General features: G+C 37.7%; 1 protein-coding gene and 1 long non-coding RNA gene across 9 annotated transcripts in view; one reads left to right on the top strand and one right to left on the bottom strand.

The window, feature by feature from the left end:
* The window catches only part of TECPR2 (tectonin beta-propeller repeat containing 2), a 42,472-nt gene extending 16,525 nt beyond the window's left edge, over nucleotides 1–25,947 (top strand). For 3 of the 8 annotated variants that reach the window (XM_062495631.1, XM_062495634.1, XM_062495633.1), the window contains 9 exons: nucleotides 1,864–2,044; nucleotides 3,482–3,623; nucleotides 4,868–5,108; nucleotides 5,850–5,939; nucleotides 6,786–7,019; nucleotides 10,593–10,741; nucleotides 21,865–22,006; nucleotides 22,982–23,131; nucleotides 23,382–25,946. In XM_062495631.1, coding sequence (XP_062351615.1) covers nucleotides 1,864–2,044; nucleotides 3,482–3,623; nucleotides 4,868–5,108; nucleotides 5,850–5,939; nucleotides 6,786–7,019; nucleotides 10,593–10,741; nucleotides 21,865–22,006; nucleotides 22,982–23,131; nucleotides 23,382–23,539 — 1,487 coding nt within the window. In that variant the 3' untranslated portion in view covers nucleotides 23,540–25,946. Of the gene's footprint in view, nucleotides 1–1,863; nucleotides 2,045–3,481; nucleotides 3,624–4,867; nucleotides 5,109–5,849; nucleotides 5,940–6,785; nucleotides 7,020–10,592; nucleotides 10,742–21,864; nucleotides 22,007–22,981; nucleotides 23,132–23,381 lie in introns of all 8 variants that reach the window. The other 5 variants (XR_009933314.1, XR_009933313.1, XR_009933312.1 and 2 more) reach the window with 5 other exon arrangements.
* LOC134045455 (uncharacterized) lies at nucleotides 11,417–15,609 on the bottom strand. Its single transcript, XR_009933301.1, has 2 exons — nucleotides 14,649–15,609; nucleotides 11,417–11,832 (listed from the first exon to the last, which is right to left on the bottom strand). It is a non-coding gene; the product is annotated as an uncharacterized LOC134045455 (long non-coding RNA).
* Nucleotides 25,948–26,187: the final 240 nt, after the last annotated feature.

A 26,187-nucleotide genomic window follows, 5' to 3' on the forward strand; every position in this document is an offset into this window, starting at 1 on the left:
TGGAGATAAATGGAAAGGGATTGTAGAAAATACCAAAACACTATCCTTGCTTTGGAAATGGTATGGTGTGCTGAACTCGGCCTTAAGTGGGCAGAATAAGGAAAAGTAGAAGCTTTGTGTTTTGAAAAGCACAGCTCTCTAGAAGGTAAGAGTTACCACTTGGTAATAACAGAAAGTATTCTGAGACAGATCTTGAATGCTTTGGAAGTATGGACAAATGGTGTGTGTTTTATGTGATAGAGAAAGCCAAACCATGGGGGAATGGAATAGGCTGTGGAACAGGAATCTGCAGCTGCCTTCTTAGTGGATGTGAATGAGGCACAAACTGGAAAAAGGGGTAGCGTAGTGGCAACTTTGAAGTCATGGCCTTAGTTTTTTTTAAGTTGTTCAGTGAATAGAAGAGGATGTATTTGGAAGGTGTTACGCAAACAATATTCAGGCTAAATGCAAGGAGCTAGGATGAAGGATGGCAGTACTAGTTTTAGAGTTAAGGGAGAAAAGTATCAAGGACTCTCAGGCATGTGGAGCTTACACAGAGAGCTGAGGAAAAATTACCAGTAACATGATGAAGGAATTACTGGTGAATGAGGAGGAGGACTGGGTTAAGGGGAAACTACATAAGACATACAGAAACAGGACAGCGTGTCTGAGTGGCTATCAAAATTCTTATTTACCTTTCATTTAACTTTGGCTCTCTTGTAATTCCTCTTTCAGGTTTAGTTACTGTAGCACAATGAAGAAATTCTTTGTGATTAAGAAAACTGTTTTAAATATACATCAGTGTGTCAAAGATGCTCTGTTAAAATTATTTCTTTCAGTGAAATGTAGTAGTCCCAGAGAAATCAAGTGGCCTACCCATGGTCACATGCATTTTGCCAACAGGCATGGGTAGTGGTGATGGAAAGTAAATTTTGGATGTTAATCATACAGGGTTCTGTGGAGGTTTGAATCAATATTTTTCTTCCCTTTGAGAGATTGGTTCGATTACATCAGCTTACATTCTGCTGTTCTTAGGCATCCAAATTTGTACTTGGATGCAAAAAATAAATTCCTAGTATATGTGTCTTCCTAATTAGAGGCAGCCAGTAGAAATTGTTTCTCCAGGATCTTTTAATTCCCTTCACTGTCTTGTGTAACATTTATAACAGAAGTGTGTGCTCAGAGGTTTAGAAATGAGTGTTCTTTTTAGTTTAGAGTATATCATACATGTGAGTCTGTTATACTGGTTTTGGCAGCATGAGGAGATGAAACAAAAGCTGTGTCTTCTGAGAGGTTTCACGTGCAGTTTCATATGTGTAAATCAAGTTTCAGCCTAATTGTAAAGAAGACATGTTCCTTTAGATTTGATGTAGAAATGTGTGCCAACTGGCTGTAAATCTGCCAGAACCTCTCTGCTCCTTTCAGTAATACCCACTGTGGCATGCTCTCTTTTGTAATTGCTCTCTGTCACTATTCTGATCAGGCTGTTTCTCTCCCTGGCATGTTTTGGGCAAATGTTCTTCCGTTACTGGTTTTTTCTTTGATGCTTCTGTCAGCTCTAATGGGTTTTATAAATGGAGATTCCTGGTGCTGACACTAGAGGGAGGAAAGGAACAGAAATGACAGGACTGGGCATGCACTGTGCAGGATGTTGAAGGATGTACAGTGTCTTATTTTTCAAAATATAAGGTCAGCTATATTGGAGGAAATTATTAATGGTTTATAGAAAGGACAGTCACTCAAGGAAATTGTGATCAAATGACAAATGCTAGCATGTCAAGGAGATTCCCTTCTGCGTTTTCTTTTGTTGAGTTATTTTATCTCTTTCCTTTTTGTTGCAAAAAGCCAAAGTTTGTAAAGCAATCCTCATTTTCTGATTTTTAGGCCTGAGTGTGGATCGTCCTTGTGCCCGAGCAGTAAAGGTTGACTGCCCTTATCCACTGTCACAGGTCACATCCAGAAATAATGTGGTGTGGGCTCTGAGCGAGCAGCGGGCGCTGCTGTACCGGGAGGGAGTGCGCAGCTTTTGTCCTGAAGGAGAGCAGTGGAAGAGTGATATTGTCAGGTAGTAACTCCAGTGGGACATTCTGGGCACAGCCAGAGGACACAAATAATTGTGCTGGAGCGCCTCGATGTTTGAAGAAGTATTACCTGAACTCGTGTGTTTATGTACCACTCTGTGTGTATATATATATCTGTTTTAGCTGTCTGTCTCTCTGTACTTCCTTCCTTCCTGCCAGGCAGCAGTCCATTCATCCATGACTGCTATGTAATGAAAGGAATTGTCATAAACAGAAGCAGGTTTAAAGAGTGAGAAAAATTTTAAAGGCTCTTTATAATTTCTGTCAACATGACTTTTTTATTAAATTTGCTTCTTTAATCTGTACCATAATGGTTTTAAGGAGCTCTCCAGTTTTTTGAGAGGGCTTGGTTTTTTTTCTGAGATTAAACGTATACTCATTTTCTTGGTCATCCATGCAGCTGGATAATGCTTCTGTACTCCCCTTCCACAGATTTTTATAAACATTTTGTGTAGTTGGTATTTAGCTTTGTAGTTGATCCTGTGTTCACAGTAGTTCCTTTGCGATCAAGTTAAAAGTGCTGAGTCTCTACTGCTGGCTTTGAGAATGTAGAATTTAGTGTCTCTTGTGACATCAGCCTGGCACAAGTATAGGAAGAAATTCAAGTTCTTGTCATCAGGTGATTTTATCTACTGAATATCCTATTGTGAAACCTTAACTTGTACTACCTCCCAGTCTGGTATTTGGCTCTTGTAGTCTGAGAAACTACTGTATCTTTGTACAAATTTGCTTGTACTTTAATGAGTTTGTTTAATGAAAATACCTGCTTGACCTACACCTTAGGTACATTTCATGTTCTTGGGCTTTGTGTTAAAATTGCAGAAGGCAGTCATTATTTGTTCTTAAATTGTCAAGAAAGGTTATCTGAAAGAACTAGCATTGTTTGCTACCTTTACGGTGTCTGATACGATCACCTGACGCTGTTGACTTTCTGAGCTTGAAAATCGTTTACTTATGCAGGCAGCTTATAGTCCTAAATTCAGCATTTATCTCTGTCAAATAGTTGAGTTTTCTATTTGTGGTCCCTGAACTGCAGGTATTGTTCTCAGAGTAGGTCAAGGAAGTTGAGGAGATACATTTATGAAGCTGTTTTATCAAAAACTTAAAAAACGCAGCCCTTGATTGCTTATTTACTGAACAAAATAGGGCTTGTTTAGTTTTATTGTTATGTGTCCAAGTTTCAAATCTTAAGTGATATTTAAAGGACTCATGGTTTTTGTTGCAGTTATTGAATGTTTTTTGCTTAAATAAAATATAAAGTACTGAATAACTGAAAATTTAAAAGTCAGATGTGTTTTTTAGCTTGGCCCCACTGAGTTTCAACACTGCTAAACTATTAGCATTGTAATAGCTTCCTTAAGAGAGCCTTAACATAAATTCAAATTAAGGTTTTTAACATTTTTATTTATTTGCATTTCCAGTGAAATGCAAGCTTTGGAACCAGTGTGCATAACCCTCGGCGATCAGCAGACGTTATGGGCTTTGGATATCCATGGCAATCTCTGGTTCAGGACTGGTATAGTTTCAAAGAAACCACAAGGAGATGATAACCATTGGTGGCAAGTAGGCATTTTTTGATTTTGCTTTCAGTTTAGTCTTTTACCTTGGATTGATTATTTGTGTTGTGTTCCCACAAGATTCTAAGAAAAAAAAAATCATTTAATTGCTTTGTATTTTGTAGTACACTTTATTCAGTATATTAAAACTTCTCTGTGGCTATGGCTGAAATCCCCTTTTTGTGTCTGCTATAAGGAGGGGAGAAAAACCATCCCATGATCATACAGAGCAGCATTGCAGAAGCTTTCAAGAGCACAAGAAATGCTTTGCCTGGTCACAGGACATGCTGTTGAGGCAGAGCATCAAGTCTGACTGCTGAACTTAGCCCCTTCTCTTGTCTTCCAGTGACCATCCTTTTCCTTAGCTAGAGAGAATAAATAATAAGTAACCACGTATAAGAATGTGTTTCGCATTTTTCCATTCAATTGAGATTTCTTTGGGCCATGTGGAGCTGCTTGCTTCAGCCGCAGTTCATGTGGGTGAAACCAGCTCAGTTACTGCTAGTACTACCTGGTAATGATTTGGAATTCCTGACTCTGGTTTCTCCAGCTTTCCTTGTTTTCTCCAGAGATAGGGATGGGGAAGAAGAGAGTTCAAAAATAGTCTTACAGGAAATTTGCTTGTCTACCTTAGCTACAAGAATTTCGGTCAATGTGCATGTATAATCCCTTTTTGCACATGGGCATCACGAGTTGCTTGGCTTTGAGATTATTGGTGAACTATTACATTATTGCTGCTCTTTTTGTGCTCTTAGGCATTTTGTTCCTTTCTGGGAGTATCCCACAGTGTTGCCAACCTAGTTGTCCATGACAGAACTTGGGCAATTACTTATTTAGACTCCTGCACTGTGAATTAAAGTGTCCATGAGGCAGTTGCAAAGGAGTCTTGCATTCAAGTTTTTGTCATATGGTTTGAATTGCTACACTGTGCAAGTTTCTCTCTTCCTTTGGGATATTGAAAATTCACCTCTTAGTTTGCAGAGTTCAGCATGTTTTTAGAGGGAGACATCCTATACCAAAGGACTATCTTAAAATGCAGATTTCTAAATGGATTGCTGGATAGGAAAGAGTTGTAAGCTGGCATTTAATACTGATTGTGGCTTATTAGCAAGACAGTTACTCAAAATGTACCATTTTTATTTTTCCCTTCCTACTTTCTGAATATTTCTAAAAAAGCTTCTGGTGGAAGATTGTGCAGTTCACTCCGCAGCTTAACTAATTATCAAGAGCGCTTTTTTCTTTTTCCCCCAGGTAAGCATCACTGATTATGTAGTGTTTGACCAGTGCAGCCTGTTCCAGACTATAATCCAGGCAACTCACACGGTGGCAACAGCAGCTCAGGCACCTGTGGAGAAGGTGGCTGACAAGCTTCGAATGGCATTTTGGTCTCAGCAGCTTCAGTGTCAGCCCAGCCTCCTTGGAGTTAATGGCAGTGGAGTCTGGATCTCCTCAGGCAAAAACGAATTCCATGTAGCAAAGGGAAACTTAATAGGTTAGTGTGCTTTTGCATCTTAGTTTTTTAAAGTTAAGAATATTATATAGAAGGAAATAACTAACTACAGCTCTGTCACCACAGAAATTACCCATGGCAAGTCAGGGCACCTTTAACTTGTTTAAAAATTAAATTCATTAGCATTTGGTCTTAAATATTTTCTCATTTAAAGGGAAATATTTTTCATGGAAAAGTCATTGTCAACCAGTGAACTGTGCATAGGTTACTGCTTTTAACACCTACATATGTCTCTTCTCTGGGTTGAGAAGGCAATCATAAGCTGCTGAACCTATTTTATATTCCACAGTGGAGTCTGGCTCATGATCAATGTGACTGCAAGACACTAATGTTATGGTTTTACAGTGCTAATAGAGGGATTGCTTTTTTTTTCTTGCTACAGTTCTCAAAATAGAATTCTGATTTAGTACATTTCTTTGTTTAGGTAAACACTAACAATGCATCTAGGATATTGTTTAACCTCATTACCAAATTGGTCCCCTACTGAAGAACATTAATATTTTTCTTTATTCTCTTCTGCATTCCCAGTTTTCTCTGTGTGTTTATAATAGGTATCAGGAGGTGTCCCCCTCCCCCCAACAGTTTCTTGAAAGATTTTCATAGACAATCTTGTCTAAAATATATTTAATAATTTATTACAATAAAATTTCTTTTAAAATTTAAAGGACAAATTTTAACAGAAAACTAAGCTTCCTATTAATGCCACTCGTTCTTTCTTTCAAGGCACGTATTGGAATAATATTGTGCCTCGTGGTACTGCTTCTGCTACGAAATGGATTTTTGTGTTGGCTTCCCCAGCTTCATCTAAAGAAGGTTGGTAAATCAACAGTGGAGGCATATAGTATCTGATTTTTAAACAGAGTGGAATTGATGGTGGAAGTAATTAAATATCTTAAATTACTTCAGATTTTGGTTATCTTTTCTGTTTGCTGGGATCTAAAGTAGTTGAAGTAGGGTGGAAACGTGTGTAAAACTACTGGGGATTTAAATAATATATTATTCACTCTCACCTTTGGTGTGGTGCAGCATCCAACAGAGAAATGGGTGGTCCTCAGGAGCAGCAGCTTCCTAAACTGCCAAAGCATGAATTGCCAGAATTTGTAATTGGAAGTTTCAGAGCATGCTTTGCTGAAATGCCTGTATAACCAAGTGCTTCTCAAGTCAGTGCAGTTACTGCAGAAAATTGCCCATTATTGATAGAAGTGAGACCCTGTCAGGGAATTGAACTGCTGGTTACAATAGTTAAGCAATTGCATTATCTAAGTACACTGGCTTTAGTGGCAAAAATGTGGTTTAGAGCTGAAAAAGAATGCTGCTTTTCAAAGGCTATTATCAAAGATAAAGAGCAAAAGAATAAAGAGAGGTGATAGTGCACTGTTATATGGGTCTTCTCTCTATTAGTTCCTTCAAATGAAACATTTTCTTCAAGTGAGATCACTTGCTACTTCCTTTATTTGAGAAATGAAGTATTTAAGTGCCTAAATAAGGGCTTAGGATGTGTGTTTGTACTTCAAAGCATTACCCTATGAACATAGCCAAGAAGCTTTAGTTTTTGCCTTCAAATGTACTAATAGGTTTTTTTTTCAGAAAAAGTAGATGTATAAGCTTTTTCCGAGTGAATTAGGAATTCTTTTAATAACAGAAGTATCCTTTCCATAGGAAGCTTTTTGTGGCTGTGCCAAAGCAACAAGGATCTGTTTTGTGTCAGTGATCAGAATCCTCATTCTCGTCCTTCTACGGTGCAGCTGCCACCAGAGGCTGAGATGGTGCACTACTCTGCCTGCCAGGATGCCATTTGGGGCTTGGATAGTCTTGGGCAGATATTTATCAGAACACTTTCCTCCAGCTGCCCAACAGGGATGCACTGGACAAAACTGGATCTCTCCCAGCTAGGTATGACATTTTTGTTGAGTAGACTATCTCTTAGCACACCATGTTTTCCAGAAGTGTCTTCCAGTTTCCTGGATTAAATAGTACCTATTGTCAGGTGGTTGTAAAACATCAGGAACAGATGTGGCTTTCAAAAAGTGTTCTGCTTAGCCTTTTCCTGGAGACAAGAAGGTTTCTGTTTGCAGAATACTTTGTGTGTTCAGTGCATCTTGCAGTTGGTCAGTCTGAGGTGGCTGGGCCTGACACAGTGCTGTGCAGGGGCTCCAGCAGCTTTAGCTAGTTTGGCTCCTGTACCTCAGTGCAGCCATAATCACCTGGTCTAGAGCACAAAGGTCTGAATTTTATAGCTAAACATTTTTAGTAGAGTCATCAAAGCTTCCTGCCAAGGAAGTGTTACGCTCCAAGAGTTGGATCATTTGTGGGTGATGCAGCTGACAACACTCATGTTCAGATGTACAGTGATGTAATAATTCAGCATAATGCTTAGAATGTGATGCTGGTTAACTGGTCTTTTCATTTACTTATGTGGTTGACTGTAATTTGATTACTGACATGTAGTCACCGTTAGGAGTTTGGCTCTGGGGTAATCAAGTTATTTGCCAATTTCATGAGCAATATTCTGATCAGATTTATTTCTTTAATAGTCTGTTAGAATATTCTTACATTCATGCTCATCTGCATTCCTGTTTCAGGCAAAGATAAAGGAAATTGAGACTATGCACCAATCTCACACCATTTTCAAAATAATTCAACTTTGTAGTTTTTCCGTTTTTGATGGCAATGTTCATGACTGGTCTGAGAACAGACAAGCAATTTTAACTTAAGGTTTAAGGAAAGGCAGACACAGCTGGAGGAGTTTAAGCCTCATGTACAATTTTAGTATATAGTTTATAATAATTAATGGAAAAATTCTAAAGCGTATCTTTTAAAATTAATTTGTTTGTCATTGTACACCAGTTATTTTTCAGACCCAATGATTTGGTCCCAAATCACTCATTATACCATAGTTTAAACACTGACTGATGCCTTTTACATTTACTGACCTACAGGATAGATTTGGCCACTTTGTCCTTCTCATGTTCCTTAGTGTGGTTTGAAACTCTTCTCATGAACCATTGCTTTCCAGCAGTTTAGGCAGTCACTGTTTAACTGAAAAAATAAGTAACTTCTGGCCATTGTCTGAAAATCTCAAAAGAGTTCATACAGGAAATCAGTGTAATTGGTGTTAGCTGACTGTAATACCTAGCCCGTGAACTTCAGCAGTTCAGAAATTCAACCTTTACATTCAGCTGTTCCTGTCAGCTCTGTGGCACATGGTGGTGGCATAGAAGAGATTTGGGGTCAGGAAAAACTCAAACACTCCACTGTACCTGTCACTGTGGGTTAGCACTGAAATGTAAAAATGTTAAAGGCCTTTTTCCTCCATTTAATTGCATGTGGTACATCACTGCTTAACAAGTGCATATCCATGGCTACAATAGAAAAGCATTTATTTATTCTAAAGGGGCTGAAGAAATTGGAGAGCTGTTGTTACTGTTCAAGTGTATGTTTAGGTTTACTCCAGAAACATTAGGACTGTAACTGCGGAGAGCAGGCAGTGTGGAAGCAACTTTCTGTAAAATGCAGTTCAGAATTCTGTATGGAAGTGATGGGGGTTGCCAGCATTATGGTTGAAATATTCTTACTATGTTGATATAGTATCTTGCCCTTTACATTATGTACTGGGAGTAGCACCCAGTAGATTATTTTGATCAGCATTCTGCTATCACTGTCAAGGTTTCTAAACACAGTAGAATGACCTTTAGGTTTTAACAATAAACAATGCTGCTGGTTCATGCTACTTGCTCTAAAACAGTTGGTGAATGTGGTTAGCATGACCTTCTCCTAAAATACAAACAGTAAGTGGGAGGAGGGAGAAACCCCAAAACATTTTCATAAGGACAGTGTTTTTGAATATCAGATTGTAGGGTAGATGCAAATAGTATCAGCTATGCCGAGTAGGTGATATATGATTCCATGTTTGAGTGCCTGATGCTTGTCTGCATCAGAACACTTCAACAGCTGAGCTATCAGGTGACAAAGCCATTGCTTCATACTTTGTTAGAAGGAACAATGAGGTTTTAAGTAAGATTTTGGCTTTGCAGCTCAAAGTCAAGCCTCTGTCCACAAAATAAAATTGCTATAGATGTTCTCATCCCAAGCAGTAGAAGTTATTGTTCGTCATTTTGGTTTTCATATGAAGCTGTGTGATTAAAGGAGGTTTTGGGATGAGATAGGTTGATTTCTGTTCCTGTGATTCAGAAAGTGAAATAATTTGGTTAATGAGATGTTAACCACTACAGATAATTAAAACATAAAGCTATGTTGTCCTGTTGCTTCCTGTTCTTTTCCCTCAGCAAGCCCTAATAAATGGGAATATTGAATTCTGCAGAAATAAATACTCTGAACTTGCACTCTGTGGGATAAAATTCAACGTCCCTCTTGAACAAATGCTGTGTGTGATGCAGTGTACAAGGATTTGTTGCCAAATTTCACATCCCTGAAAACAGAATTGTTACCAAGAATGGGATATCCCAAGCAGCACTGGCATGTTCAGTTAACCAGCAAGACCTATTTTTAGAGTCTTTAGTTTGGAGTCTGACCAGAGCATTCCTTCTGTCATGGATCTGTACTGCTCGAGTCCTGCTTTCTTGGAGCTTGTTTTCCATTGCTTAGCTTTGTTTTGTCCAACATGGGGTGAAAGAAGGAAATAAAATGTTAGATACGTTACATCACATGGCTATTTTAAAATGAACACGAAGGAGTAAGAGTTTCAGTAGTCAGTTAACTTAGCAGTTCTTTTTAGTCTGAAATACGAGGTATGCATCTCTAGTGTCTTTGCAGGAATCTATGCTAAAGCCAAACACAAACCACACCAAAATTGTAACGCCCACTTATTTAGCAGCTTTGTTTTCGTGGTCCTGACAGAGTTGAAATATTGCTGGACATTTGAGATTAGTGTTATAAATATGTAGAGTGGGGAATATAAATCCATTTGAAAATCAGTTCCTTTATTTACAGATGTGACACTGGTATGTTAACACTGAAATGCATAACTCATATGCTCTCATATTTTTGAAATGCTGGTGACGTTAGGAATGTTCTCTGCTGACTCTATTAGCAGATCAACACCTTTAAAAGTCTCTAAGCATGGCCAGCTACGGAGTAGAGTTCATGTTAGGTCATGTGAAAGTTTGTCTAGGCACTGATAGCATTTGTCACGGAATGGTTCCCTGCTTGAATTTGGTTATTGTAATAGCATTTTTATAATGTACTTTAGAAATTGCACTTTCCTATGACTAAAACATTTCTTTTTCGATTTAGAAGAGAAATTTCTCACATATTCACTACCTGTTGGTTTTGTTCATTGTATCCAGCAATTTTTTAAATTCTCTCACAAATTGTATTAACTTTTAATCATTTTTATGTGACTGTATTTAAAGCTTGCTTAATACAATGAAGTCTAAATACAAGTTCTGATTATTAGCTGAATTTGAAAGGAAAATGCCAGGTTGCTAATAATCTCTTTGTTATTAGGTGGTGTAAAGCTGATCAGCTTGACCTGTGGAAATCAGCATGTTTGGGCCTGTGACACCAATGGTGGCATTTATTTCCGTGTAGGAACTCAACCTCTTAACCCAAGTTTGATGCTTCCCGCATGGATAATGATTGAGCCACCTATACAGGTAAAATGTTGATTACAATTCTTTGTAACGTGGTGGTTTAGCTTTATGCTAAACAATAAAACAGTAATTTTAGAATTCATGAAGAACACTAGAGCCAGGTTTTATAGCAGAGTTATGAGCTATGCCTTGGAGTACCTTCTGTGTGCTAAGCAAGAGGCTGGATGAGCAAACAGCACAGAGCAGAGGATGTGGGAAGGCTCTCCTCAATGGGCGAACTTTTATATCCTTCCTACCTGCCAGCTGGGAGGATTGGAGTTGAAAGAATCTTCCTAAATTAACCTGGAAGCATATATGGAAAATACAGAAAACTGACAAAATCTGTTTCTCCAGTATCTGTTTGTTGTTTGGTTTTTGGTTGTTTTCTTTTTTAATCTCTACTTAAACCACAGTGCTTGCTTTCATTGCTGCTCTAATACTTTGCAAGTTAATCTATGAAATGGGAGTAATTTCTTTTGTGGGTTGGGACTGATGTAAAGGAGCTGACCTCTGACTACTGATTATTTACCCCTTGGCACAAAATTGCTTGAACTGAACTGTGCTGATCTAGCACAGTAGCACTGGATGTATTTGCATACTTGATTGACATTCTATGAGGTTACAGCATTTCTCTTAAAGATTTTGAAATGTGTGGTACTTTCAAAAGTACACATTAAGAAATAGAAGTAAATCTGTGGCAGTGGAGTTGCAATAATTTATTTGGTTTTTACATAATTTGCTTTTAGTTCTTATCTTTCATCAGCCAGTTGCTGGCTCATGTGTATCTCAGGGTGTAACAGCAAAGAAGGGCAGGGGAACAAGGAAATGAAAACTGCAGATATGCATCCCATCAATTAGCACAACACTGATTAGATGAGGAATTCTGTACAGGGAGTGTGGTTCTGGAGAGCTGGTACCTTGTTTTGCAGAATAGCAGGGCAGACTGAATAATAGGCACCAATATCAATTGCAAAAAGGCCTTGGTTGCAGTGCTTGTTCTTGGTGTGCTGCAAGTAGGTCTTCCAATGTAACACATTGTCCCTGCTAGCAAGGGAGTAGGGCAGCAGGAAGAGGAGACTGAAGGTGTCAGTGATGTCTCCCATAAAGGCAGTATTCTTAAAAAAAAAAGAGGAAGAAACATTCCATTTAAACTCAATTTGCCAAGAGACAGAAAATAAACTTGTGTACTGACTTCTTTCCAAAGGTCTATCCAGGAAAATAGCCCCAAAAACTGTTTCTCTATGCTGATACTATTTTCTCTGTACTAGGCAATTCTCTACTCCTCCACTGAAGTAGAATAAATTACTTAATACAGAGGTGTTTATAAGAATTGGGATTTGCTGTGGCTCATGATTTGGCAGTGACTTCCTTAAGTAGAAAGTGGACAAGGTCGAAAATCAAATTATTTCCCATTATCTTATCAACAAAGCTGGATGATGTTGCCTTCCAAAAATTATAACCTTCTAATAGCCAGAGCAGTGTCATTCCCTTTCCTGTTATCTTGCCAACTCCTGACATGACAAATTTAATGAGTCAATACAAAGGGGCAAGATTTCAAACATTGCTTGCAGAGAATATGAAAACTTACAGATTACATGCTTGTTTTGAGTCAATTCCAGCATTTTAAAACAAGTCACTAAAGGAGCAGCCATTCATGCTTTTGCAGAGGCTTAATGCAAAATGAGAAAATATGTGAACTTTAAAAGTATTTCCACATACTAACTTAGTATTTGGAAAACAAATATAACATGATGTCTGAGGAGTGAGCTATTAAGTGATCAGTGTTTAATTATTAGGAACACCTTACTGTTCTGTCCCTTAATTGACTTTGACACAGTTCATGCTGCTTTGCTCTTACGTTCAGAACAGCAGAAATACTGTAATAAGTATTTCTGAAGGATTCAGCCATTTTCTGTTTGAAGAAGGAAATCAAAATTGCTTTTCACTTGCTTCAAGTACAGAAGCACTCTCAAATAACGTAATTTAAAACCAACTATGGATATTTCATTCCCTAGTAAATGTCAGAGTCAATATGACTTGTCTATCCCAGATCTCATGACTCAGGAGCAGCTTGTAAGCAGCTGCAGACTCTGCTTTTATGGTGCCACTTCTCCTTAAAGGAGTGCTGCAGTTGCACAGCATTCATCTTTGCATAACTCCACAAAGGTATTCAGAGACTTCAGTTTTGATGAGATTTTGCTCATGCTAAAATGAGTGAATATAATTTAAGTTCAGTCTTTTGCTCTGTGATGGCTGTATTTTTTTTCTTATATCAAGACTAAACACGTTCTCATTTAGTCTTCCCTCTGTACCGCCTTACTGAAGCACCTCTTGAGATGAAGAATAACATTGTATGTTTGCTCTCCTCCTTCTTTTTTATTTTACCCAGTATTTCAGAAGTGGCTGATGTCATCTAATGATGACATCATTGTCATTGAGTATCTTGAACAGTGGTAGTTTATATATAGCTGTTTTCTGTGATTCATCAATTTGGTTCTGCAGTCTTAGAAGTAAAATAATTACGTAGTTAAGCAGCTTTTTGGAAGCTGCTTCAAGGACATTGACAAAACTGATCAAAATGCTTTGATGAAATTATTTTAGACCAGGATATAGAAAATGTTCTTCCATTCTGTTGTTAGCATGCAGGATAAAACTATAATCTATTGTAGCATGTCTCAAAATACATACAAATTTTTACATATATAAAAAAATTAATTTAAAAAACACAGGAAATACAAATATTATTTATATAGATAATACAGAGTATCTTTTAATGTGTCTGTATATTTATTATGATTTAATGCTTTTCTGATTCTTGCCTAAAGGAACAATAACTAAAAATAAAATAGAAAATTAGTATAGACTAATTTAGATTATTAAAGAGTAGAGCTTGATCAAAAGGTAAGAGTCTTTAAATTAATTTCAAAGGTCCTCCCAGGATGAACTCTTTAAGAATAATTCTTTGAACATTTCAGCTTTGATTTCTGGTACCTTCTGAAAAGGATGCTGAGGCAAAATCTGATCTTGAATAACCCTTACTTCCCACAGTTTAAAATCTGGCCTGAAAACCCACCTTCTCAGATTTACATTAAGTCATCTATCAGATAAACAACTTTATCTGACAAAATTAAAGGAAAACAGAACAAATATTTGTAATGAGTGATTAATCATCTACTCATTGTAAATAATCAGCCTTACTCTAAAAATAGGGGCATTTTATTGTCGCTTCTTTAATTGCTGCTCTTTGCTCATTTGTAACCAAATTTCATTGAGAATAGAATTGAAAAAGCGATGTTATTAAATCCAGAGGTCTGTTTAAATATCCACATAGTTTGTCTGAACTAGGAAGTGCGAGGGGTTTGTTTAAGGAAACATTTGGCTACTGCATAAAGCTTTGGTTGGTCATTTGTAGTTCCCAGAGTCTCAGCAGATGAGCACTGCTTGACTTAGTTTGCCATAAAATTGTCACCTGTATTTTATGTGTTTCAGGTTAGAGGAACTTTTGATTTATTGCTCTTCCCATAAACAGCCTGGTAATTGTGTCTCTGTACTTTAAGCTTGACATCATAGGTAAAAGAAATTTTTGTAGCTAGCAGAAATTCTTACTGACTTAGGAGGAGCTATTTTTTTCTTGCACGCAGACTTCCAAAAAACTAAATTAAGGCTGTTCGTGCTTTTACAGTCATTCAAAAATATTAAAACTACTAAGCAAATGGTAGTCTAAAAATACCATTTAGAATTTATGCAAATTATCTGTAATTCTAAAAAAATCAATACAGGATAGGTTTAACTTCTTTTCAATACCTTACATTGAACGTATGTCAAGAAGAGGTAAGGAGTTGGTTGTGCCTTACAAATGAGTGTTGACTTGTTAGAAATGGTTGTCATCATCTTTGTTTTGTTTCTTTTATTTAGATAAAATTCTGCTTACCTCACAGAACACTTAATGTGGATCTGGGGACTCTCTTCTTCTGCATCTGGCTTGTTTTTTGCATTTCTCAGAGAGATTTCTGTTATTAAGGCTGGTTCTGCACTAAGTGGTACTTAGAGGAGGAAGTGGTGAGCAGTTCTCGAGAGCAGATTTTGCCATTAAGCTGAAATGTAGGAAGGGTTTGTTTGAAACTGTCTTCAAGAACTGAATATTTAGAGGGGAAGGAAATTCTTCTGTTGAAAATATTTTATAGCTTTTACTTCAGAATCATCTGTGCTACTTTTGAACATCCTTGTCATGGAAGTCTCTTCTTTCCAATGCAATATCCTCTTGCCTGTTCTTTCCAAATCCACTGGTTTTTGCTAGCATGGACCAGCTTGCATTGCTCAGCCATTGCACAGACATCTGAGTTACTATGAGTTCTATTTTGGAGTGCTGAGATGAGATTCAGGGGAAGTATCTTTTATTAACCAAAGTCTGCTTGAGTTGGAGAAGTAATACGCTCATTAGGCCTGGTTCTCTCTAGACCAGACTAACTAGTCTGTAGTTCTATGTATCTTCACTCATGTGAGGCCTCTGAAGACATTAATAGGGAGAAGATTTTCCTGGAGGACTGCACTTTTCAAGATGATGTAGAGAAAGCAGTTTGGCAGTTGTAAGAGCAGCTGTCTCAAGGTGGGTTGCAAATAAGTATAGGAGATCAAAGCCTCTGCAGGTGTGTCTTTTGTTTAGCTGATTTAGAATGCCATAATGTTTAAGTTCAAGTGTGTGCTGTTCTTCACAGGCATGCCTATCTTGCGTAATTGTAAGTTACATAAAAGGTGCTTTTAGACACTGAAAAAATGCAATTTCAGTATTTGTTCTGAAGTTGTCTCACACTGATTCCATTGCTGAGCATAGTGCTTATTATCTTCCTCCTTGTTGCTAGTTAAGAAAACTGCTGTCATTATATTTCAATGTATTTTGCTGCTTTGGAGTTTTAGCCTTCTGATAGTTGTTTTAAGGCACTGCTATCACCGTGTTCAGAAGAGTGTGCATGTGGCCTGTCATGGGAGATAGCAGTTTTTATCAGCACCAGAAGCTTCAGATCACTGGAAGTGCCCAAAGTGCAGTACACCCAGAAAATTCAGTAGGCAATCCTCCCATGTCCTTCTAAAATGTGATCTCAAGGTGGTGTATTTGCTTTTTGACAAGACTGGCTTAAAACAACAATTGTGGGAAAGAGAACCTTCAGTTTTCATAGTTCAGTTTGGTCATTACTTGGAACTTCCCTCATACCTGCAACTCTTCCAATATTCCCGTATTTTGGTTAGTTAACACTGAATTAGATATTTAATTATTCTTCAGAGAGATGAAGAAATATATTTGACATTCAGTTGAACAAATAAAGTAACCACAACTATCATTAAGTTTTGAGTGGTTTTCAGAGTTACTCTAGTCAAAAATAAAAGCACCATGGTATAGAAATTCATGGATAGAGGATGATCATCATGATTTAGCAGGTATGAGCTGTGGTTGCACAGAGTAAGGAGACATCCTGGGGTATCTGCTGGACCCATCAGACCCTTTGTCCTTGAACTAGGAGCTTGAAGGCCCCTCCCTATAACCCCCCCAAAAAAACTTTCTCTCCTTGGTAAAGTATTTAAATTTCAGAAACTAAAGAGGAGCACTTTAAGGGCATAGGCTGCATGAGAGGGTGTTTCACTGATGCTCATTAAAAGTGTGTTTATAAAAATAAAATACTTGGTTACTCATCTTTGTTTATACAAGGTTTTTATTACCTAGTGTTGAATTATGTTCTGTTTCCTGGGAATTTAAACTTAATGTTTACTTAACACACATTTCTAGAAGTAATTCATTCTTATTCTCCTAACAGTTCAGTTATTCAGTACATTATTAAAAATACCTGTAGTATTATAATTACAGAGGGTTTATTTTCTACATTACAGTTTATAATCTTAGTTATAAAATGGTGTGACCAGAAGACAGCTGGGCAAACCTGAGTAGGCCTGGAGTTTGTATGGTCTTTAATCTGGTTACTTGAAATTTAAATTAATTCTTTTTTTACTTGCTTCTGAGATACTTCTAAGTACTCAGTTGTGCTGAGTATTTTTGAAGTATTTTATGATTCTGTTGAGAGCATGTTGAGTAGTTACATGGGTTTGGTTTGATCTTTTCTATGATTTGATACCATGTGTTGTTGTCGTTCCTATGTTTCTTCAAGAAAAAACTTTGGAATTAAAAGTTTTGAGTTAGTAGGAGGTCAAGAGATTTACTCCTTGGCTTTGCTTTGTTTTCCAGATGGTGCTAGTCATAGAAAAGAGATATTTCCTTGGTTGGAAATACCCAGCTAAGGCCTTTGTCCCTTTTATCCACAAAAGGCAGAGAGTTGTGCAAAGGGTCCTGCTGTTGTTCTAAGGCTTCTGAGGAAAATAATGCACAGGTTTTACAGACAATGAACAGTTACATTTTTCTGACAATTTAATGCCAGCTTTGTTGAAAGAACATGTACGCTTGGCATCAAGGAGGACCAAATGCAGATTCGTTAAAGGATGTGTACGCTTGGCATCGAGGAAGACCAAACACAGATTCATCTTTCCTGCTCCTGTATTTTGCCTTGAACTTCTCTGCAGAGAAAAAAGCAGCACTTAATTTAGCAAGCTAATGATGGAAGGGCTTTACAACCTTCATTTAAATGGACTGCAGAAAATAATGTGTAAATAGGCCTGTCTTGGGGGAGTCTCTCTAAGTTGCATTCTTTCTTTGTTATCCTCATTAGGAGGGCCTGGATATTGTTGGTGATGAAAATAGATTAGTCTGATACACTCATAATGCTCAAGAGTGTGAGAAGTATCCCTGATGTGACCTTCTTACAGCCTGGCCTGGACCAGCTGAAGGTGTTTCTGATTGTCTTTTGAAGGCAAGGAGAACCTATGTGCTGAATGTAACACCAAGCTGTTACAAAAAGGACTGGGCTTGGACAGACTGATAATGTTGTGTTTAGTCTTCCTTATCCTGGATATTTGCAGCAGAACAGAGATAGTGGAGGTTTACTGGTATGTGGACTCTGTGCTCCTGAAAAGTGACGTGGAAAATGTTCTGGTGCCTTTTTTATGTACGTGTGTTTGTCCTTTCTTCTTTGACAAGGAACTTTAACCATTTAGGTTCAGCTGTGACCAATAAGACTAAGCTTTTGAGTGGTAATGTAGGGAGACTGTGGGGGGGGAATGTGTTAGTTTTTACTTTGGGTTTTGTTTGATACTATTGTGTAAGTTAAATTCTTACACTGAAACTTACTTCTCTGTGGTTTGCAGAAAGAATTCTTGTGCAGAATTATAAAGCTAATGGACAACTCGATAACCTAAATATATTTAGCATAGACATAGTTTCTTGATATAATTTAACAATTTGCCAGTTAGGTGATTAATTCAAGTTTATTTTATTTTATCAACACTGCTTTCACAACAGACATGTGGCAAGCTGGTTTTCATTGTTCTTATTTGTGGCAGACAACAAATACATCCACAGCTCTTAGTATATTGGTTTTATGTTGAAAAGGACATAGTTGAGAGTGTTGCAGTCCATGGTCCTGATGGGAAATTCTTCATATCAGAAGACAGAGAGTGACTGGGCTGTTTGTAGCCAAGACACAAGACCAGAGGATGGGGGAATCTGCATTCAGATCTGACTGGCTAGAGCAGTCAGACTTGTGAGATTTTTAGAGTTCAGAAATGTTTGGTAACCCAAGTAATAGAAAAACAGTGTTCCACAATTTTTTATCAAATAGCACTGGATCTGTGAATGATCCATAACAGGTTGATCTCTCACAGTGGTGATTATATTGTGGATAAATGTATACACAGAGTTTGGTGCATCAGAGCAGGAAGGCTGAAAGACTGGTGCAAAGTTCTTTAAAGTTACAGATTCTTCAGTAAATTACAAATAAGACATGTTTCACAGTCAAGGTTTATAAATCTCATGAATGCTGTGGAAGTTAAACCACCTGAGTAAAGGCTACACTGAAATACTTCATCAATTTTCATGGTTATCAGTCTCTGAAATGCTATCAGAAGATTTATATATTTGCAGAGATCTCTCTCTTTAGTGCAGTGAGAGAATTCTATTTAACCTTTAACTGCAGCTGTATAGATTTTCTTGTTATGTAACCTATACTTAAAGCATGCTTATGTTAATTAAAACTTCGTGAAAATGGGAGATATCTGAGATAATATCAGCATAATTGTTCTAAGAAAATAGTACACTATGTCCAATAAAATTAATTTTATCCACCTTACTGTAGTAGCCATGAGAGTACCTTCTTGTTGTAGATGGCTGCTTTCTGTGTAAGGAATAATCCAGAAGTCAGACCTTTGCAACAGGCTCTAAGAATTGCCTGTATTTGTTTCCAGTGGCTTGTCCCTGGTTTGTGCCAAAAGCTGCTGTATATAATGATGTCACTATGTGTCCTGTCAGTTGTGTCTTTTACTGGCTGTTCCACAGCAGATAGCTGGGGGGTAGAGGAATTGCCTGGATCCTTTGCAGTAGGAGTGAGAGGATTGTTTTATTGACGAGAGGTTATCAGAAAGAGCTGAGTCGCCTGAAGAAGGAAGAGAAGCTGGAAGTGAAATACCCAGAGAGGTAGGGAAACTTAAGGATGACATGAGCTCACTTAGTAAAGCAGAGAATGAGAACTAATTGGCCAAGCTTTTAAACACATTAGTTTGAATTTGGTGATTGTCATTTGTTTCTTAGATGTGTTGGTGGTACAGAATAGGGTGGAAGTAATTGCTTTGATTACACTTGAGCCTGCAGTGGTATCAAGAGCAATTTAGCTGAGATTCATGCAACTCCTTTTGTGGCTCTCCTTTTGGGTGTTTCCTCTGCTTTTCTTGGCTTCCACTACCTGTAAATCTGTAATAATGCACAGGCTTAGGTAGTAGGTTTAAGCACTAAACCTGCTACCTAAGTAGGTCTTTTTGGATGGAAATATTCCTCCAGCTCTTTCTCAGAGAACTCTGTTCTAGACAAATGACAGTAGAAGAGAGGCATGGGGTCCTGATGTAAGAGAATGGTGAGCAAGGTGCAGAAATCACAACAGCTCAGCAACAAAATCTCACCAAGGTGTCAGGCACAGTTTGGGATGGACCCTGGTTGGAACATGAAGTGTATTGCAGAGCATAGACAGGCAGACTGTCAGCTTATGGTGTGAGGGACATGGGGGAAAGGTGACAGTGTCCTAAATCTGGGAAAGATGTGGCTATTTAGAAGAACACAGTAAGAAGGAGATAAGTGGATTTTTAAAAATAAAATATAAAAAAAAGATGAAAGGCAAAGGTCTCCTGTTCACACAGTACTTCAGCCTGCACAAGCTAATGACTGCCCAGCTCTGTTGTGTGAAAACAAGGAACTGAAAGAGCACAAGTGTGATGAGGGATGTGATGGAGCAGGAAGCTGTGCAGGAGTGAGGCAGTGTGCCATGGCAGCAGTTTGGGGAGGTGAGCAGGGACAAGTGGGGAGTGAGAGACAAGGTGGCTGTAGAAAGAAGCAAGTAAAAAATGGAGGGGAGAAATGAAAAGTGGGCCAGGAGTAAGGATCACTCCCAGCAAAGGAGCAGAAAATACAAATGGGAAAACTGTGTGGGTTTTTGGGGTGTTCTCTTTTTAGTGTGGTTTGGGCATTTGATGGGTTGCTCAGTTGGTTTTGGATATGTTTGGAGTTCTTTTGGAGTGGTTTTTTGTTTTTTGTTTGGGTTTGTTTTGTTGTTTTTTGGTTTGGTTTGTTTTTTGGGGGGTTTTTTTTGTTGATTGAGGTTTTTGTTCAAGACAGTAGTTTAGTACCAATCTGAAAGTGGCTAAGCAGCTATGTATTCTATGTAGTCAGTGCTTTTCAAGACAATTAGTGGCTTTACTTTTAAGTGTTCAAACTGCAGCCACTTGTGAATTTACTGTGACCACAGGTGAATACTCGATCAAGCCTTTACCAGCCTCAGGCTTCCAACAGAGGGCAAATACCTAATGAGAAGATAATTTGTCAAGGGCCTTGAATAGACAGGATTGATTTGGTGATGCAAGTGAGACTTGTTTGTAGCTTGGTCAGACCCAAGTCAGCACCAGAATTTTAAAAGCAAAACTAGGTAACTGTTATGTACACAGAAGGCCCATCTGGGACTGGGTTGTGTGCTTCTATATACATGCAGATCATGCTTTTGTATCCCTTGGTTTATACATACAGAGAACTACTTGTTCTTCTATTCAGCACTCTGGAAATTCAGCTTATACCCATGAGGCTAAAGCAGGAAATGCAGTGCTGCTTTGTGAGGAGATGATGTATTTCAGACATCATACTGTCTTCTGCAGTGTTTTTCTAGGCTGATGTGGAGAAAAACGTCTTTATTTAATATCCATGTTTTATTCAAAGTACATGTTTTGCAGGATATTTGCAGTCATGCAACCTGATTGGATGATATATTTTGCTACAAAATCATGTTGTTACGTCAGGACTGCTGATTTTGAACAGCAGTTAAGGCAAATCTCTGTGGAAGCAGGTGGAGTAAGGACATACCTGGGAGCAGAATGGGAAGTGTGTTTCACTTGTGTTTGCCAGTGGGTAGTGTTGGGAATCCTCTCCTGCAAGTGTGGCAGCTCCAGTACTGTGGTGCTCTGCAGTGAGTTCCATGGCAGTATTCCTGTAGAAAGGAGTACAGGCAAGGAGGCAGATCATCATTTCATTGCAAAGAGGAGACATTCAGACTCTAGAAATGGTCTGCTTTGGAATACGCTTAGAAATAAAGTGCCGATTTAATGGTTGGAAAGCTTTCTGTCAGGCAGGAGGAAAATACTGCATTTGGTGTATTTCATTGGAAGAGTTCCCTCTTCCAACTTGCAGTTGAAACTGTATCTGATTGGAATAGCAGTGGTTAAGCAAATACCTCTCATAACATTATTAAACTTGAATATACTGAACATGAAACATGAATATCATAATCAGTAATGATGCATTCATTGATGTTCCTTTTGTACTTACAAAGGGGTTAAGTGCTTATAAAATTGATCATTTTATAAGTGCAATAGCACATAAAATACCAGTTGCATTTCTCCCTGTCTTCAGTATCTGGTAAATATTTTGCTTCTCTTGTGTACTTCTGAGAAAAACAAATGCTACAATAGTACAAAGATACAATAGTACAAAGTTTAAATACTGTGCTTAATTTTTATAGCCAGTAGGAATCAACTTGGTCAGCATTCATTCAAGTCCAAATGATCAGATGTTGTGGGCAATTGATAGCAAATGGAATGTCCACGTACGAGTTGGAATTACAGATGAAATGCCTGTAGGTACTGACTGGGAACATGTACCAGGTAAAAATCAATGCATCAGTTCCTTATTTCTGCTGTTATCTCAGTGGATTTGTTTTGTTTTCTGTGTTGCTTTTTAAATTGGACAGTAATGCTTAATTTTTTTATTTTTTGCCATCATGTGTTTGATAAGGGTTATCTTTTAAAGAGGACCTTGGTTTTACTTAAAAACACCAAGTATTTAACTGGGAGAAATACGATTTTTTAAGATGAATTTCTGTTGTGTTATTTCAGGCTGCTGCCACTCAGTAAGTGGTACAGTTCCCTTTCAGTTAAAACTAAAGCAGAATTCCTAAGCAGTAGGGAGACTCTTGTGCTGTGGGGTTTTGTATTTGATTGTGATATCACATGAGGTTTCTACCTAGATGTGGGTAATAAAAACTATTTTGCACATCTTTCTACTAATCCTGTGTGTTGGATATGTTGTAGATTAGGCAATGACACTTTTGCACTGGCTTTAAATAAAACTACATTTGATTTGTTTCCTGCTAAATAACTGTGCATTGATGCTGTGTGCTTTTTAAGTATTTGTCACTGCATTAACTCATGGCACTTAGTTGCAGAGTACTCTTGTGAAGAGGGGGCAAGAGTCCACAATGTCTGTAATGTTAACCATTTTAGACAAATTAAGATTGTAATTGTTGGCTTATTCCCCATGTGGTAGTCACATACAGTGGGGGCTCCAAAAGCGTGTTACGAAGATCCTCTAACTGGATGTTGCTTGTGGCTGTGGCCACATAAAAAATTACTTCCAAACTGGGGTAACCCTTATGGCCAATAGATGCAAGGAGTACCAAGTCAGCAGTTAAAAAGGTTTTTGTTCACACTTCTTTTGCCACACTGTGTGTGGCACTGCTTCGTGTAAGAATACATAAAAGCTATTATAGTCTTAATGTCTGCTCTCAAAGTACTTTCTGCCAGTGTATTTAGTGTCTAGGAAAGCCTGATTATTCCCTCCTCATGTCCAATTCCCTGTAGGTTTGCAGGCCTGCCAGCTGGCTCTAAGCAGCAGGACTGTGTGGGCACACTGCCCCAATGGAGACGTCGCGCGCCGATACGGCATCACTGACAAGAATCCTGCAGGGGACTACTGGAAGAAAATTCCTGGGAATGTCTCACGTTTAACAGGCAAGTTGGTTCTGCATCACAGTCTGTCCAAAATACTGTGATGTCTGCTTTGAGTTCTACCTGATGGTGCTCAAGCTGACCATATGCAGGGAGAGCTGAACATACTGTGTTTCACCAAGGGTGTTTTTATCACATTAGTAAAAACCTTCTCTGGGTATAATTGGGGAAACAGATCTAAATATTATTTGTTCAATGTTTAGAATTGGAACCTACTGCTGTAATTAAAAGATGGATAATTTATGCTTTGCAGTGACCCCTCTAGATGAACTGTGGGCGATCAGTACTTCAGGATCTCTGCTCCAGCGCCTCACTAAGACATTTAGCCATTCACACAGTTTGCAGAAAAATAATGACACCTCTGTTCTGCTTCACCCTGATGATTTGGAAGATGAATGGGAAGTAATATGAAGTCTGTCAAGCTTGTGAAGCAGTGAAGAAAAAAACAGGAGGACAGAATTTCTGTAATGTATGTACAGAATATTTGATCTAAAAGCCACTTATTGGACCTGTGATATTAGCACTTTTGTATTGGAAAACTGACTTGTTAAATAGCCCCCAAGCTGTGAGTTCTGATGTTTGTTACATATCTTTTGGGAGACTCTTTAGGTGTGGCATACTGCAATTGTTATACCATACTACTTGTAGAAGCTCCTTTGGAAATATAGCTCTTAAGTTAACCTTACTAGCAATGAAAGTGAGTACTTCACAACAGCATGCAACTAATGTACTGATTTTGAGAAGGAATTCTGTTGCATTAAATATTTCTCTACAGTGGAAACATTAAGCATTTCTCAATTTCTTCTTGTATTTGGAATTCCATACTATACTGGTGGGATCATTCACTCCCTGACTCTTGTACATGTATTTAGAATTACTTTTCCTTATAGCATGGAAGAAAATTTGGTGAAGTATTTCTTAGCAAGATCTGAAAACATCATGTTTACACAGTATTGTTAGAATGAACTGAGTTTGATCCATTTCCATATAAATAATTGCAAGGCTATACTACCTTCCATTTCCAGAAATTTTGTTCATAATTTGGGATTCGTTCACAAGGTAGAGGTTTGGATTACACCTAATATCAGGGGGAGTTTTTCCCATTTCCATAGCCATCAGGGAGCTGACAGTTTTTGGGGTGAGACCCAGTTTGGAATAAGAAGAGGTCGCTTGTTGGGCTTGTAGTACAAAGCAGGAATGTACAAGGCAGCTGTCATAATTCCTGTTGTGCTGTATTTGTGCCTCCAGTCAGTGCTTTAACATTTGGACTCATATTGTTTTGAGTACCAAACTTAGATGTATTAAGAATAAAATGGTAATTGATAGAATTACCTATATATCCCATAAAAATTGTGATATTGTGAGAAAATACTTAACAATATTCTGTTTTTAGCTATGTTAGCTAAATTTTGAAGTGTCTTATACTTAACAGATGTTGCAACAGAAGTATGTGATGAACTGGGAAGTAACCTTAAGTTAATCATTGCAGTTTATTTTTCTTTATACTAAATCTTCTTTGAAGGATACCTCATCTTTTTTAAGCAATAGAACTGTAGATGAGAGAACCTGAGTTCAGTATGTAGGTGGAGGAGTTATTTTGTGTTTGTTCTAAGCTTATAAATCATCAGAATGTTTTAAGCAGCTACTAACCAATACTGTAAAAGAGCCAGCTTCAGGAAAGGCCAAGAGTTGAAAATTGGGAATGTTTCTGTTCTCAGAACTTAACAGAAATGGAAAAGGATGTGTTTTCTTTTTAACCTCTGTTCTCTTTCAGAATAGTTCATGCATGTACTGCACTGAACTTGGAACAAACATGGTGCAAGGTGAGAATGTGAATTGGTGGAGTGAGAACCAAGTTATCGGGGTTTTTTTGTTTGTTTGTTTGTGTGGTTTTTTTTGTTGTTGTTTTTTGGGTTTTTTGTTTTTTGGTTTTTTTGTCTGTTTGTTTGTTTTTTGTTTTTTGTTTTTTTTTGTTTGTTTTGGGTTTTTTTGTTTTTTTTTGTTTTTTTAGTAGCACTTTTGGTATTGGCTGTGAGTTCTCAGTCGAATCTCAGTCCTACAGGAAGGACAGATTTATTTCCTTTTTACAGATTATATGTTTGCTTCTTTGCTAGCTCATCTCTCTACAGAGATTACCCCAGAGAGATTCTTTTAGCCTGTCTGGAAGTGGATGGTAATGGAATCAGCTTGTGCAGTAACCCAGTCTGCTTTATGCAAGCATAGCTTGGTGTCTTGAGGATCCCAAAGAAGCTGAAATTCAGCTTAAAAATATCTTATGGCAACTCCCAAGTCAATTACTTTGGAGAAAGGACATGAGAAAGAACAACTTCCCTGTGCCCTCCAAGCACCAGATGCTCAAGTACCATGGCATTATTTAATAGTGACACTTTTGTATTACATTTTTCAAAGTCATCTTATTAATGGTTTGAGCTTGCTAGTTGTTTATTTACTGTATAATACTGTTCCTTGCTATGGTCGTTAATATTAAATTGGTGTCAAGAGCTCTTACAGACTACTTTTTAGGGTAGTTTAAACAAAATTAGGATGGATTTTTCTACTTTTTTTTCTGTATTTAGGTTTTTGGTTTTGTTTGTGCTTTAAGACAAGTGCAATAAATTAGATTTTTAAGAAATAAATTACTGTGGTAAGACTCATCTTTTGTGTGATTTACAAGAGAATTCTCTGTATGTGGCAATGGTCTTGTTGTGAAAGACTGTGCTTATGAAATTCTTCCCTAATGTTCCCCCAGACAACATGGTCATAATAATGTAAGGACCTAGATACTGTGAAGTTTGTTTTATATATTTTTAAAATTGTCAAGCCAGCAAAATGTTCATCATTCAAGCAAAGACAATTCAACATGTCTCATATTTGAATATTAAGCTTGTTGCCTCCATATTAACATAGTCTTGCTGTAATGGAAGTAAACAAATTTCTTTATTTACATGCTGAACAAAAATTGCATGTTGAATATTTTAGCTCTCAGTGAAAAATACACATTTGTGGTTCCAGCTAGAAAATGGTCCAGCAGAAAATGGTGATTGTACCACGTGTGCTGT

Source organism: Cinclus cinclus, chromosome 6 (genome assembly GCF_963662255.1).
Source record: "Cinclus cinclus chromosome 6, bCinCin1.1, whole genome shotgun sequence".
NCBI lineage: Eukaryota > Metazoa > Chordata > Aves > Passeriformes > Cinclidae > Cinclus > Cinclus cinclus.